We start from the raw sequence: 16,452 nt of genomic DNA on the forward strand, positions 1-16,452 counted from the left end.
TTTCTAGGAAGAGCCCAAAATAACATGCCAATAAGGACAAGAAACTGATGAAGAGAATGGTGGAAACCAACAAAATATGCTACTGGAGAGAGGATTTCTCTGCAACTCACCTGAACCTGTTCATCAACATATATGCCAAAGTGTCCACTCCACCAGAGTAAACCTTGAAGGAAAGTGGGGGCTCCAGAGAATTATATGTATGTTTTTCATTCAGATTCTTATTTGACTCTTGAGATTCTTCTCTTGAGCTTTGGGCAAAGTGCCTTAATACAATATACAGATCATACAGATCATAAGAGCTGAATATTACTATAGCAATGCCTAGATATACAACACCAAGGTCAGAATGTATCAGTTTTCTAGGTCATAGGTAAATGAAAATCATCAGGTATCTGTGGGGTCTTCTCTTGGGACATATAACTTCTATGGACTGAGCTGTGGTGGTGCAGTGGTTGGAATGCAGTATAGCAGCCTAATTCAGCTCACTGCCAGGAGTTCGATCCTCACCAGCACAAGGTTCACTTCCATCCTTCCAAGGTCAGTAAAATGAGAGCTCAGGTTGTTGGGGGCAATATGCCGACTCTGTAAACCGCTTAGAGAGTTTTGTGAAGCACTGTGAAGCACTATATAGGTCTAGGTCAGGGGTAGGCAACCTCGGCTCTTTTATGACTCATGGACTCATGGAGTCAGCTATGCTGACTCAGGAATTCTGGAGGTTGAAGTCCATGAGTCATAAAAGAGCCTAGGTTGCCTGCCCCTGGTCTACAGAAAAGAAAAAAATAAAATTACCTGTGATGAATCCAGCACAAATGTACAGTTGAAAAATGCTGGTGCAGAATGCTGCTGAAACCATTCCTATGCCACATAGTAGCCCTCCAAATATGACCACCGGCCGGCTACCAAAACGATTCACCAAAATACTGCTAAGGGGACCTAAAAAATGAAGGGAGTGGGAGGAGGGAATGAGTCATTTTCATAAATATGTCTCTGATGTCACATACTTTAAACATCAATAGGGGCTGAATTATTCTTGAATCAGAATAAGGATTAATTAAGGTGTAGGAATGACCCCAGCTAAGTAGGAGAAGAAAGATGCTTGTACAAAGTCTGTCAAGTCTGCCATTCTTGGAAGCATTTGTTTATGTAGCCGGCTAATCCAATCACTAGTCATAATATTTGAAAAGAGAAGATAATATTTGACATAGGGGCATCAAGCAAGAAATTGGAGGAAAGAGAGAGCAGAGTGAAAACAGGAAAACAAAGCTTGCTTAGCAGTATCATTATCATATGATGCACAACTACATGGAGTGACACAGAAAGCAGAGCAGATTGTAGCATCTGTTGGTGGCTGATATCAAGAGAGGAGAAAAGAGAGGAAGAGAGAAAAAGAAAAAGAAAGGGGAGGGGGAGGGGGAGGGGGGAGGGGGGAGAGAGGGAGAAGAATTTGTACTATTTGGAAGAGAGATTGCTAGGAAATAAATTGGAAAAAATATCCAAGAAGACAAAAGCAAGGCACTTCTATGTTTCTGCCCCAAAAACTTAACAGAATTTGAGGGGGAAAAAACCCTTCTTTTTCTTAAATGCAGAAAGAGCATAATCACACAGTATTTTTCATAGGTTCATGACGCTCAGTCTTTCTATTTCAAATACAGTCAGAGCTTGTCTTTCAATTTGTAGACCAGAACAGGATATATTGGTAAAGATGCAGTGTTAACTTCTTTTCATTAGGGCTCTGTACATGGACTGCAAAACTCTAGATCAGGGGTGTCAAACTCAATTTCACTGAGGGCCGCATCAGCATTGCGGTTGCCCTCAGGGGGCCGGGTGGGTATGGCCAGGGTGGGCGTGGCCTACTGGGTGGGCGTGGCTAGAGTGTGTATGGCCTACTGGGTGGGCATGGCCAGCTCTACATCGTTCACATCAAGGGTGCCTATGGGGGCCTGGGCAGGAGTGGGACAGATCTGAGGGTCTCTGGCAGGAGGAGGGTCTCTGGGCCAGGGCCAAGGCAATGGGGGCCATTCCCTCACTTTCCAGGATGGCTTCGCGGGCCACATGAAACCACTTCGCGGGCCGGATCTGGCCCTCGGGCCTTGTGTTTGGCATGTCTGCTATAGATGATTATAAATGGCAATAGATCATTTCTCTGCTAACAGCTAGTGACTGTCAGATCTGATAGCCATAGCAGAGTATTGGTCAGAAGTTAATGCAAAGTAATAAAAAAATCACATGGGAACTATCATAATTGACTAGAGAAGCACACATATGTTTTATCACAAAGATAATACAACGTTTAGTACTATATTGTTAGATGCATTAGTCTACCAAAATGAAAACAGACATTAAACTCTAACTGATTTTTTATTATATACATTTATATGTAATAGAGATGCAAAAATGAATGGATGGATGGAGATTATATCCATAAATATACAGGGGAAAATATTAAAAGTGGAGACAAAGCACATGAAATGCAAGACACCGTTTGCATTTCTTTCAAAGCTCAAATGTGATTTGGAAATATGCAGTGATAATCTGTAACAGCAAAACCTGGCAAATGCTAGGAAGATGATATTATGAGCATTTAATATCCACTTACCTTTAGTGCATGTATTTTTATACAGAAGCACACAGACAAAATCTGAATGTTCTGGCTTTATGACTTCATTGAGCTCACCCTCATATTCTTCTGCACATTATCAAAACAATGCCCTGTTAATTGTTTATGAGATTATAGCCTCAAGACGCAGATTTTTTTCTCAGCCCACCATAGAGTTGGCTTAGTGTTTTTTGTAGCTGTTCCTCTTTTCCAATAATGCTTTCCTGTTCTCCCAACACAGGTTTTGCCATATGAATGGCTTCAGTCAGGATTCAGTCCTGGACTTCTGACTTACTACACGTCTAACATACTTCTGGAAGAGCATTAGATTTGGATTCTTTTCAATCAGGATTCAGATCTGGGTATGCAATGAAAATAGTATTGGTCATACTTTTGGATGACCTCTAGGTTGGGGGTGGATGACCCTACTTCCCCTCTTAGGAGCTTCTGATACTATTGACTATGATATCTTTCTAGATCAGGGGTGTCAAACTCAATTTCATTGAGGGCCACATCAGCATTGCGGTTGCCCTCAAGGGGCTGGGTGGGTATGGCCAGGGTGGGCGTGGCCTACTGGGTGGGCGTGGCTAGAGTGCGTATGGCCTACTGGGTGGGCAGGGCCAGCTCTACATTGTTTGCATCAAGGGTGCCTATGGGGGCCTGGGAAGGAGTGGGACAGATCTGAGGGTCTCTGGCAGAAGGAGGGTCTCTGGGCCAGGGCCAAGGCAGTGGGGGCCATTCCCTCACTGTTTCCAGGATGGCTTCGCGGGCCACATGAAACCACTTCGCGGGCCGGATCCGGGCCCCCGGGCCTTGTGTTTGACATGTCTGTTCTAGATCAATTCAGAGGGTCAGGAGTGGAAGGCAAGTTATTCTGCTGGTTCCCTTCCTTTCTTCAGGGTCTAACCCTAGCCCTGATAGTAATGATTGGGGAGGAGAGGGATCGATCCTCACCTTTACAGGGTTTGGCGCTTTCTCGTGAAATTACGATATATGGCTATGTTTATTAGAAAAAAATAGATAATAGGGAAAATAAATAATTTTGTAGTCAGTTACATTTGACTACATTTGTAGTCAGTTACATTTGCTAAGATAATTTTGTAATTGTATTTACTTCAAAGGAAATTGGAATCTATTTTCTATTTTTTTATTCTTTCTTTTTGCACTTTTTGTCTTATTTTCTCTTTTCCTTTTCTTTAGTTTTGTGGAGGTTTATTTTTTTTAAAAAACATTAATAAAAAACATTAAATTTTATATTAAAAAAAATTAAAAGAAAGATCTGAAGGACCAGGTTATGGATAGATCATCATGGACAGAATTTATCTATGTGGTTGCTAATAGTTTGACACTGAATTGATGGCACATAATAGTCAGACCAACAAAAATCAGAACAACCTACTGTTCATCCAGTTCAAGGACTGGAGGAGTAAACATTCATGAAGCTATGAAAAAAAATCCTTTCTAGATTTTTATTTCTAAACTCTATATATAATCTGTCAACTGAAAGAATATATTCCAAATATCTTATAATGATTTCAGGCTTAAGTGGAAAGGCACTGTACAATTCTTTGTTTATTTTTAATTGCTACTTTATTCTTATAGTTCTATATAAGAGAACTGATACCCTCTGACAATATTTGGGATTGTCCTTCACTAAGTGTCCCCTTGCTTTTTATGAAAGTCTTTAAAAGGAGTTTAAATGTCTGCTTCTTAATTAAGAAAGCAAGGTGAGAATGAAAGCAGAAGAAACAGCTGGCAAGGATCTTCTGGTATACTCATAAAGCTGCTCTTTACTTATCTTGACCTTGCTGAGGAAGTGATGGTTGTGTTGATAGATTCCCATGAAACATTTCAGACCTGAGGAAGTGGCCTCAGAGGTCCAGTCAACAGCTGCTGTAAGTTTTATCAATATGGCCTGCAGCTTTTAAAAAATGAGATGCAGGGAAGCCACTGGAGAACAATAATTACTAGTTGCTATGTGGAGTCAAACAAACAAATGCCTGGCTCTTTATAATAGGGAGCTTGGAAGACTCTGTATTGACCCTTTTATGTATTAAGGACAGCTGTCTACTTGACCAGCCAAATGCAAGATTTTAAGAACAAATATTTCAGTGATCAAATTAGACCAATTATTTTCTTTTAGTCTCCAATCCAAGTCAGAAAAACAATTATTTATGCAACTTTGGCAATCTTTCAAATGCTGTCCATTATTCTCTACATATTTCATACATCACCTCTCTGTAGACAAAAGAGTTAGTGAAAAAACCACAGAAAATTAAAAACAGGCTTCTGATTCTTATGCAGCAATTAAATCATGAACCAGAAAGTACTAAGATGAAACACAGTCTAGTGATAAGACTTCACAATTTTCCTATAAACTCTGTGAATACAACAGGGGCTCAAATATACACCAACCACATTTTAGACTAATGTATTACATGAACCCAGTTCATGTGATTTGGGTTTGAATAAACCTAAGTTAATAAGGGTGTTACAAAAACTAAAATGTTGGGAGAAGCAGATGAGTAGAACCACCAACGTTTGACCACAGAAAATAATTTGTATGTGCAAGAAAGTGAAGAAATAAAGGTGTCAATTTTGACATCAGACAAGAATCAGAGATAAGGATGTTACCTGCCATGTAGCAAGGAACATTTCATGTAGTAACCTAATGTTCAACAAAAGGATAGCTGATGAATTACATTTGTCAAAGAATGTAAAGGAAGATGAACAGGTCAAAAAATCCTAATACATGGACACCACTATGTATACAGGGCACTCTTTCCCAGTCCCTGTACATCACTTAATCAGAGTAAAGTGAGGCAACTGAATAAAAATGTGTGAGTAATGCTTACACAATTGTAAACTTTTATAGGTGTACAAAAACTAGGAATAGGCAATGCTATGGCTTCTTTGAACTATGGTGCTGGAGAAGACTCCTGCGAGTCCCTTGGACTGCAAGGCGATCAAACCGGTCAATCCTATAGGAGATCAACCCTGACTGCTCTTTAGAAGGCCAGATCCTGAAGCTAAAACTCAAATACTTTGGCCACCTAAGAAGAAGGAAGGACTCACTGGAGAAGAGCCTGATGCTGGGAAAGACTGATGGCAATAGAAGAAGGGGACGACAGAGAATGAGGTGGATGGATGGAGGCACTGAAGCAGTAGGCATGAGCTTAAATGGACTCCAGAAGATGGTAAAGGACAGGAAGTCTTGGAGGAACGTTGTCCATGGGGTCACGATGGGTCGGACATAAATTGCAACTAACAACAACATGGCTTCTATACATATCTCTGGACTCTAGAAGACCTTTGCAATTTATTGAGAACAACCAGACCTATGGGAGTTAGTCCATATCTCCATTTCCACTGCAGAAGAGCATAAGCAGTGCCTTGATGGATAGTCCAGCAGTCTGTTCTTATAGTGGCCAAACAATTGCAGTCCACTACTTTTTCCATTAACCTTGAATCAAGGCTAATAGCAATAGATCCCCAAGAATTCATCCAAATCTCTTTTGAAAGCAGCCAAGCTGGTAGCCAGCATCACATCTAAGGGCGGTGAATTCCAAAAATTAATTATGCAATGTGTAAGCGTATGTGTATGTGTGTGTATACCTGTATACCACAGTCATGTCTCCTCTAATTCTCTTCCTTTCTAAACATGTTGCAGGAAGAGAGTGTTCCCACAAACTTGGAGGAATTGAATATGTCTATGTGGATGGCAGTCACTGCTGCCTGGAACTCTTAGGGTATGCATGAGAAGGTCTATTGATAGCAATCCAGTTGAACTTCACCTACTTTATTTTTATATACCTTTGTCCCATAACATCATATAACAAGCCAAAGAGGATAATGCTGGGGGGGGGGAATCAATATACAAGCAAGTATGTTCCACCTTGGAAAACAATTTCAAATTGACAATAATTTTGTTTTATTAACAGCATCCTAGAAATAGGTTTGTGTCTTACCTTTCCTTCCTCTTATACCGCACTGAATTGGGGAGGATCCAACCTGAGTCTCCTCCTAACAGGGCTGAAGGAGTATTTCTGCCCTTTTTGTTTCTGTAACAGCTTCTGAGTATTCCCATCAAGGTTATCTTTATGGCTCGCTACAGTTAATGTCAATAAGGATGGCAACCCTCACTTTGTAAGGAATTTTCCCAAACGTGAATATGTTTATTACCAGAATAAGCTTCAAGCTGTAGGTGAAGGATCATACAAAAACGTTACTACTACAGAGCATTCCTCCCTTTTTGAATTCTCAAGCATCACTTAGGTAGAATGCAGCAGGCAAGTAGACGCATGCATCTGATATGAGAATATTACTTAAGCAATTGTAATTAATAAAACACTTCTAGATTAATAGAGACTCTCTGTGTTCTGTCTCCCTCAAGTATTTTGATACGGCATACACTCCTGAAGTTCAAATTGGTAACAGTGCGTAAGTATGATGTGCAGATAAAGCCAAATGCTCTTAGTACGATATTTTGTATGTCCACCAAGGGAGCTTACAGTGAACGCTGCCTTGGCTAAATGAATGTAGCTCAAGAGTATAAAACAGCATCATATGCTGATTTTGGCTGGGTTCATACATCATGCCAAGCCATTGTTTCTTTTAATCACAGTGTAATGGATAAGCCAGAAATGACTAAATTCATACATCCTGCTAAGCCAAAGTACAAAGATGATTAATTGAAGAACAATTTTCTATTTGGGGCATCAGGTATTTCCTATGTAAGTTTTTAATCTCCAGAATTAATAGTTTTATAAATTCACTGTTTGAAAATATTTATTACTAGCTGCCCAGATTTTGTGGAGCTGGTTGTATACAAATCTTTTAAATCAATATACTCTCAATGCCACTATATTTGAACATTTGCATTTCATTTTATTATTTAATCAAGCTAGTGTGTTTTGACAATGGATCCCAGAACCAAGAGATGAGCAAGAATTCATTCCTATGACAACAGAGACTACTTATTGATGCATAAAACAATGATTTGGTGTTTCTCAAGTGCCATTTACAATATTTCCCTAAACAGGAGTTCTCTTCCATGCCATTAGTAGAGGAATAGGATTGACTTTGAGAGTTTGGAATTTGCCAGAGCAGGAATGATAGCTATTTTAAACACCGACATATAGCACCAAGACTGAGAGATACAAAAACAAAGGGAAGTTTGTTAGGTCTTGGGAACAGTAGAAAAAGAAAAACCAGTTTTTTAGAAATAATTGAAAACTCATACTGACAGTGAGCAATTAGCTGCTTAAAATGGCTTCCTTATCTAGCTTATCTAACTTTGCGGTGTTGAGTCTTTGGATAACTTTTTCCAATTTGTACAGGAGCTGGTCACTTGGGTTAAAATTCCATGTGATCTTCAGGGATTGGAGGACTCCTATTATTGTATTGTCTGAGCTGTAGTTTCATCTGGAAGTTGTTTTAATACAACCGTTGATTCGGTACAGGGAAAACATGAAGGGTCTGTACTGCTTTAGAAATGGCACCTATACCTTATTTAGAATACAATAGAATAACAGAAATGGAAGGGACCTTGGAAACTTTTAGTCCAACCCCCTGCTCAGGCAGGAAACCATATACCATTTTAGACAAATGTTTGTCCAGTCTCTTCTTTAAAACCTCCAGTGTTGGAGCATTCACAGGTTGTTCCACTGATTAATTGTTCTGACAGGAAATTTCTCCTTAATTCTAGGTTGCTTCTCTCTTTGATTAGTTTCCGTCTGTTGCTTCTTGTCCTGCCTTTAGATGCTTTGGAGAATAGCTTGACTCCCTCTTCTTTGTGGCAGCCCCTGCTATCATGTCACACCTAGTCCTTTTTTATTATTATTAAAGTAGACATACCCAATTCTGTTCTTCATATGTTTTAGTCCCCTGATCATCTTTGTTGCTCTTCTCTGCACTCTTTCTAGAGTTTCAACATCATTACATCTTAATCTTGATTGATTTACCATCACATCATTAATCTTGATTGATTTAGCACCCATTGTTAAAACAGTTTGACTAAAACATTTGTAAATGGGACTTCCGGTGGCGGCGCCGCGCCGGAGACAGCCGTTTCGGGCTGCCCGCTGCTCAGCTGAGTTGTTTTCACCCGAAACAGCGCCGATCAGCTGTTCGGGTGGATTTGAAGCCCCCTCCTCGGGAGAAGAGGAGGGGGTGAGGCCCCAGGTAGGGGTTGAGTTCTCCGGGGCCGCCTGAGCTCAAAGCTTGGGCGGCTGAAGGATTGAACTCCCCCGTAGCCTGGGTTGCTCCCAGCTGTCCAGCGTCTCTGCTCCGGGATTTTTGGAGCAGAGCCAGGCGTTTGCGACCACCCCTGCCAGAAGGAAAGACCTTGGAATAAAAGGAGCAGGCAGAGCGGTACAGGAGGTTAAGGTGAAGAGGACTTTTATTTTTACTCTCTAGCTTAATGGACTTTATAAACTTAAAGTGAAAGTGCGCAACAAGTGAAAGTGAAAAGATGGCGGCTAAACCTCCCTCAAAAACTCTTCGGAGTGCAGGAACTTCCCCGGTGCAACAGACATCGTTGCAAGCTTTGCTTCCTCCTGCTGCACTGACATCGAAGGATTTAGAAGATGCTTTGGAAAAACAATCCCAGGTAATATCAGAAATGCTGGGTGACAAGTTGGCAAAGGTGGAGGAGAAATTGGAGAAATTGGAGGAGAGGATAGAAGAGAAGTTTAGTGCGATGAGGGTAGACATTTTGTCTACAGTGCAAAGCGTGGCTGAATGTGTGAAAAGCTTGGACGAAAAAGTGGAGGATCTGAGTCAAAAGAATGCTATATTAGAAGTAAAGGTACTGGAGAATGAAGATTTAAGGGATAGAATGGACGGAGAATTGAGTCTTGTCCAGTATCACCAGATGCAGTATGCTATTAGAATCAGGGGCTTAAAAGAGAATCCTAAAGAAGACTTAAAGCAGCTGATTTCTGAGGCTTTGGAAGAAGTATTGGGTCAGCCAGCATCTGAAATAAAGGGATGCATGGATAAAGTCTTTCGTGTAAACTCATGGATTGCTAGACAGAGAAAGCTACCTAGAGATGTGGTGGTTTATTTTACAAAAAGAGAAACCAGAGATGAAGTTATTCAAGCCGCTTATGATACTAAAGTTGTGATTGCTGACCAAGAAGTTTTGGTTTTAAAAGAAATTCCTCCAAAGATTTTAAGGAGAAGGAAGGATTTTGCATTTCTTGTGCAAGAACTTAAGCAACGTGAAATAAAGTTTAGATGGGAGATTCCTGTCGGATTGGTGGTGATGTATGAAGGTAAAAGATACCGTCTGGTTACTGTGACACAGGCACGTGACTTCTACAATAATGTTTTAAAAGCGACCCCACTATCACTTCTGGAAGCTGCAAAGGGATTTGGAGAAGGGAAATCCCAAGAGGCTGAAGGTGGACAGAAAGAGGAGAATGGTGCTGGAGGGGATCAAATTATAGCCTCGTTGGCTGTTGCTGGAGAGCAGAGGGTGACACGTGCCGCTTTAAAACGAGCAAAACAAATAATAGAGCAAGACCAACAGAAGTTTATGGAACTTTCAAAGCGTACTTACAGTGAAACAGTGGGAGGAGCGCGGCCCAAAGAAGACAGAGGGGCTATTAAAGATGTGCTCCAACAGCTTCGGGATGCCACGCATGGCGACTAAATTTCTAACCTGGAATGTTAATGGACTAAATTCACCACAGAAGAGAAAGAAAGTTTTTCAATATTTAAAACAATTCAAGATTGATGTTATATGTTTGCAAGAAACGCATATTAGGGCTATGGACCAAAAGTATTTATCGAACTCAAGATTGGGCACGCAATTTGTTGCATCTGCGATGAATAAGAAAAATGGAGTGGTTGTTTATGTTAAAAGCGCCTTATCAGCGGAATTAATTGAAGCAGATAAGCATGGAAGATATGTTATGATAGATTTGCTGCTTGAAGGCAAAAAAACGCTTTTAGTTGGACTGTCTGCTCCTAATCAACAGCAAGCTGATTTTTTTAGTTCACTTCATACAAAGCTTACTCAATTGGATTACAAATCGTTTATTTTTATGGGGGATTGGAATGGTGTTTTGGATGTACAGATGGATAAGGCTGGTTCTTTTAAGCGCTCTCCGAGTCATGCCAGATTGCCTAAATCTTTTTTTGAAATGAAGGATGATCTGGAACTGCGAGATATTTGGCGTGACACTCACCTGCATGAAAAGGATTATACTTTTTTTTCTGATAGACATCAATCTTTTTCCAGGATTGATTTTATTTTGCTGACTAATGATTTTTTTTCTAGGATTAAGAAGGTAAAGATCTGTGCAAGAGCTATTTCTGACCATAGTCCAGTTTGGTTAGAGATCAATAAGGACAATAGAGATAGGCGCTCGTGGCGCGTAAATGAGAACTTGTTTAGAAATCAGAGAAATGTGGAAGAATGTAAACAGCGGATGAAGGATTTTTTTGAAATTAATATGAATAAGGATACTTCTATGGATATGGTTTGGGATGCTAGCAAGGCCTATATGAGAGGGGTGTTGATATATATGAATAACAAACACAGACGTACTTTGGAAGCCAGAAGGAAAGAATTGGAGAACGAAATTAGGGAAAAAGAAAAGGCCTTGATCTTGAACCCATTGGATGTGAAGGCTAAGGAGGTTATTAAGCTATTAAGAGGACAATTTGACAAATTAATGGCTGACCAAGTGGCAACCAATTTGCGGTTTGCTAGGCATAATACTTTTTGCAATGCTAATAAGCCAGGTAGATGGCTAGCTTATAGACTTAGGAAAAAGCAAAGGGCTTCTAATATAGACAAAATTGAACATTTATTTATTTATTTAATTTATTTAATAATATTTCTATACCGCCCTTCTCCCGCAGGACTCAGGGCGGTGAACAGGGCAAGAATAAAAATACAAGTTACAAAAGTTAAAACTAAATTAAATAAATGCCCACATACTAAAATAGATATTTAAAACCTAATAAATAGCAATAGCAAACCCACCCCCCGATCCCCTCATCAGGCCAGGCCAGCTTGTTCAAAAAAGTATGTTTTTAGCTCGCGGCGAAAGGAGCGAAGGTCGGGCGCCGTCCGGAGCTCAACCGGGAGCTGATTCCATAGCTCCGGGGCGCCCACAGAGAAGGATCTCCCCCTGGGGGCCACCAGTCGACATTCTCTGACCGGAGGCACCCTGAGGAGGCCCTCTCTGTGGGAATGCACAGGGCGGAGGGAAGTCGATGCCGGCAGCAGGTGTTCCCTCAGGTACTCCGGACCGCTGCCATGTAGGGCTTTGAATACCATTACTAGTACCTTGAATCTCACCCGGAAGGCAACTGGTAACCAATGCAGCTCACGGAGCAGAGGTGTAACGTGGGAGTATCGGGAGACTCCCAACACAACTCTCGCGGCTGCATTCTGCACCAGTTGGAGCTTCCGGGTGGTCCTCAAGGGCAGCCCCATGTAGAGAGCGTTGCAGTAGTCAAGTCGAGAGGTCACGAGCGCATGAGTGACCGTGCATAGATCATCCCGGCTTAGATAGGGCCGCAACTGGCGCACCAGGCGAACCTGGGCGAAAGCCCCCCTAGTCACAGCTCCTATATGGTCTTCCAGGGTGAGCCGTGAATCTAGGAGGACTCCCAAGTTGCGAGCCCTATCTACGGGGGGTAATAATTCACCCCCCATAGTAAGAGGTGGAATGTCCGAATAAACCCGGGATGAAGGTATGCAAAGCCACTCGGTCTTGTTGGGGTTGAGTTGAAGTCTGTTCCTCCCCATCCAGACCCAAACCGCCTCCAGGCAACGGGACATCACGTTGAGGGCATCACTGGGGTGGTTTGGGGTCGAAAGGAAAAGCTGGGTATCATCAGCATACTGATGGTACCCAACTCCAAAACCACGAATGATCTCACCCAGCGGTTTCATATAGATGTTGAACAGGAGAGGCGAGAGGACCGACCCCTGAGGAACTCCACAAATGAGAGACCTCGCGGTCGACCTCTGCCCTCCTGCCAACACCGACTGCGAGCGTCCCTGGAGATAGGAGGAGAACCACTGTAAAACCGTGCCTCCCACTCCCAATCCCCTGAGACGCCGCAGCAAGATACCATGGTCGATGGTATCAAAAGCCGCTGAGAGGTCTAACAGGACCAGAACAGAGGAATGCCCCCTGTCCCGAGCCCTCCAGAGATCATTCACCAGCGCGACCAATGCCGTCTCCGTGCTGTACCCGGGCCTGAAACCTGATTGGTACGGGTCTAGATAATCCGCTTCATCCAGGACCAGAGGGAGCTGATGTGCCACCACACTCTCAACAACCTTCGCAAGAAAGCGAAGGTTGGAGACAGGACGAAAGTTGTTCAATACAGCTGGGTCCAAGGCAGGCTTCTTGAGGAGAGGCCTCACCACCGCCTCTTTCAAGACGGCGGGGAAGCTACCCTCACTCAGAGAAGCCGATATAACTGCCTGGAACCAGCTGCGTGTCCTCTCCCGGGCTGCATAGACCAGCCAGGAAGGGCACGGGTCCAATAAACATGTGGTGGTGCTCAGCCTCCCCATGATCCTGTCCACTTCCTCCGGAGTCACAGAATCAAACTCCTCCCAGGTGATATCGACAAGACCGCCCGCGTCCTGCTCGACAGACTCTGCCCAGTCAGAGTCCAAACCGGTCCGAATCCGAGCGATTTTGTCCGACAGATGCTGGTTAAACTCCTCGGCACGACCCTGCAAGGGTTCCTCCCTCACCTCCTGATTCAGGAGGGAGCGAGTCACCCTAAACAGGGCGGCCGGGCGATTATCTGCGGACGCGATAAGGGTGGCGAAGTGGTTAGACCTCGCCTCCCTTATCGCAGCGAGATAAGACCTAGTGTAGGTTCTTAGTTGCAATCGGTCGGGTTCGGATCGGCTGGATCTCCAACCGCTCTCTAGGCCCCGTCTCCGACGCTTCATCTCCCGGAGCTACGCGGAAAACCATGGAGCTCGACGGGATCTGCACCGGGTCAGGGGCCGCAGGGGTACAACTCGGTCAAGGGCCTCAGTGGCTGCCCTTTCCCAGGCTTCCACTAAGGCATCTGCCGAGCTGTGAGCAAGGGAGGCAGGTGGGGACCCCAGCGCCGCCTGGAACCTCTGGGGATCCATTAAGCGTCTGGGGCGGTACCATTTAATTGGTTCCACACTCCCACGGCGGGGGGTGGCAAAATGGAAGACCAGCCGCAGGAGATGATGATCGGTCCATGACAGGGGCATAACAATTGGGGAGCCCCCACCAAGATCATCTAACCACCGTCCAGATAAGAAAACTAAGTCAAGAGTGTGGCCTCCCTCATGAGTCGGTCCCGAAATTACTTGCGTCAGGTCCATGGCCGTCATGGAAGCCATGAACTCCCGAGCCAACTCAGATGATCCTCCCAGCGATGGTAGATTGAAGTCCCCCAAAACTATAAGTTTCGGGAACTCAATCTCCAACCCAGAGAGGACATCGAGAAGCTCAGGCAGGGCTGCTGCTATGTGACTAGGCGAAAGGTACACCAGCAGCAAGCCCAACTGCGCACCAGGGCCGCATCTCAAAAAGAGAGACTCACACCCGACTATCTGGGGAACGGTGGCCTCCCGCGGACATAAGGTCTCCCTCATGACAACAGCCACACCCCCACCCCTACCCTGAGCCCGAGGCCGGTGTAGCACCCGGAAACCTGGTGGGCAAAGGTCAACCAGAGGAATCCCTCCCTCTGGGCCCAACCAAGTCTCCGTGATGCAAGCCAGGTCCTCCAGCTCACCCTCGACCACATCACGGACGAGAGGAGCTTTATTAGCGACAGACCTGGCATTCAAGTACACCAGCCGGAGCTCAGGAGGCTGCACATCCTCACTCCCAGAGCCCTGGGGCGGAGCCAGAGGGTCGGAGTGCCCCACCGCTTTTAAGCAGCGGAGAGGCCTTCCCTGAGGACGATACGGCCCTCTGCTCCTGCACCTGCTGCCATTCCCTAACGTCGTGGGAATAGGTATTCCCACGACCAGCCCTGGAGCCCCGGAGGCAACCGGCCCCCGCTCCTCTCCCCCGCGAACTACCTTGGCACTGGCCTGAACAGAGGTTGTTGGACTGCCCCCCTTGTCCAGACAACCAAAAAGAATACCCTCCCCCCTCCCTAGCCCCCTAAAAAATTTAGAAAGAAAACTAATCAGGGGCCTCCTATTGGGTTTCCGTCGAAGGCCCCTACCCGTGCCCAGCCATCTCTCGGGGTCCCAATAAATGGGCCCTTCATCGAGATCATAAGTGGCTAGAAAGGCGGGTCGCACCCAGGAAGGGGGAGCACCCCTGAGGGCGAGCAAGTCCGTGCAAGAATATTTAAGGAAAGGCATAAGGCGTAGTCCAAGTAGAAGGCAGTCCATAGTTGATGGTCAGTCAGTAAGGAGGATCTAACAGAGGTAAATAGGTGTCCCAGACCTCCGCCCAGCTGCTGCCACTCAGCTGGGTAAACCCCCCGAGCAGGCCGACCACCGTCCTCTCACAACGGCTGCCGAGCCAATTCCCGGGGAAGAGGTGGTGGTCTGAAACAAACCACTCCGGATATGGCATGCCTCCTAGAGCTCTCACCTCTAGGGGCAGCAGATGTAAATTCAAGCCACCCTCTCACGGTGGCTAATATCCAGGAACCTCTGATCCTTTGGGGATGATGTGTAAAAGGCAAGCCATCATAGTTATCATAGTCTGGTCAGCTAACGGCGAGATCCCCCGCTGCTCCGCCATTCCAGAAAGATGTACCTGACCACAACTCCGTGGGCCCTCAGTTCTATTGGGGCCTTCCAGAGTGTGATCAATGAAGACTGATCCCCCCAAGTCTACTGATGTCCCCAGCGTCCTCACAAAATCCAACAGCACCAACCAGATCACAACAGGTGCATTGGAGGGCATAGATCTTCCAGGATCCTCCAAAGTAACCAGGATCCACTGGGCTCCACTGGGTTCCACCGGGGTTAACCGGCTAACCCAGGAACGTTCGGGGGCACCAGGAACAGTGGGGGTGCCAGACCATCTGGAGCATGCGGAACAGCCAGAGGAGAAGACAGGTCGGGTAATACCCCCGCCGAGCCATCGGGGCCGCTGCCATTGCCGGGGCGCCGCTACAGACGCCGCCGCCGTCATCATCGCTGCCACCAGGGCGCCGCCGAAGCCACAGACGGTCCCGAAGAAGCCATCGTCGCCGCCGATGTAAAACGGGCCGAGAAGGTCCAGGCGGCCGCGGGACAAACAATCCAGGCAGAACAGGCGAAACCGAAGCAGTCGATGACCAGGCGGCCCAGAACGGCCCAAGAGCAATGCCGCCGCCGCCGCCGCCATTAAAATGGGCCGAAGCACCGTCGCCGACGAAATTGGGAGCAGGGCCAAAACGGTCGAAAAACGGCCCAAAAAGTTCACAAAATATCTCCGGCGAGGTCAGCAACAGTCGGGAGCCATCCAAGGACGCCAGCTCCGTCACTGTCAAGAACCCCGCTGGCGGCCGCCAACAACGCCAAACGGCGCCGGAAAAAGCTCGGAAGTCCCCGCCGCCGCGATGGAATGCCGCAAAAATCCAGCCCGGCTAGCAGCAGGCCAACAGCTCAGCGGAACGCCGAACGGGAACGCCGACCAGAAACGCCGACCAAGTTAGTAGGCAGCTAAAAGCTAAAAGCTTTATCCGGCTGCCTAGATCACTGCCAAAAACCCCTCACCCCAACCCAGAGGTGAAAACACCCCTGAGGGGCTCCTAGGACGCCTCTTCTACAGACTTACAGGGCTCAGCCTAGCACGACCGCCTGCACGTCCGCCATCTTTTAACATAAGGGAAAGGTGGTGTTTCAACAGGATCTCATTAAGGAAGCCTTTCTG

The 16,452-nt window shown here is 45.4% G+C and overlaps 1 protein-coding gene across 1 annotated transcript in view; it reads right to left on the reverse strand.

The window, feature by feature from the left end:
• Nucleotides 1–16,452, reverse strand: part of LOC308661133 (monocarboxylate transporter 2-like) — a 45,490-nt gene that overhangs the window by 10,107 nt on the left and 18,931 nt on the right. The window contains exon 3 of the mRNA XM_081315921.1: nt 790–933. Within this exon, the coding sequence (XP_081172047.1) occupies nt 790–933 (144 nt within the window). The remainder of the gene's footprint in view (nt 1–789; nt 934–16,452) is intronic.

The sequence above is a fragment of the Vipera berus genome (genome assembly GCF_964194415.1).
Source record: "Vipera berus genome assembly, chromosome: 2".
NCBI classification, from domain to species: domain Eukaryota; kingdom Metazoa; phylum Chordata; class Lepidosauria; order Squamata; family Viperidae; genus Vipera; species Vipera berus.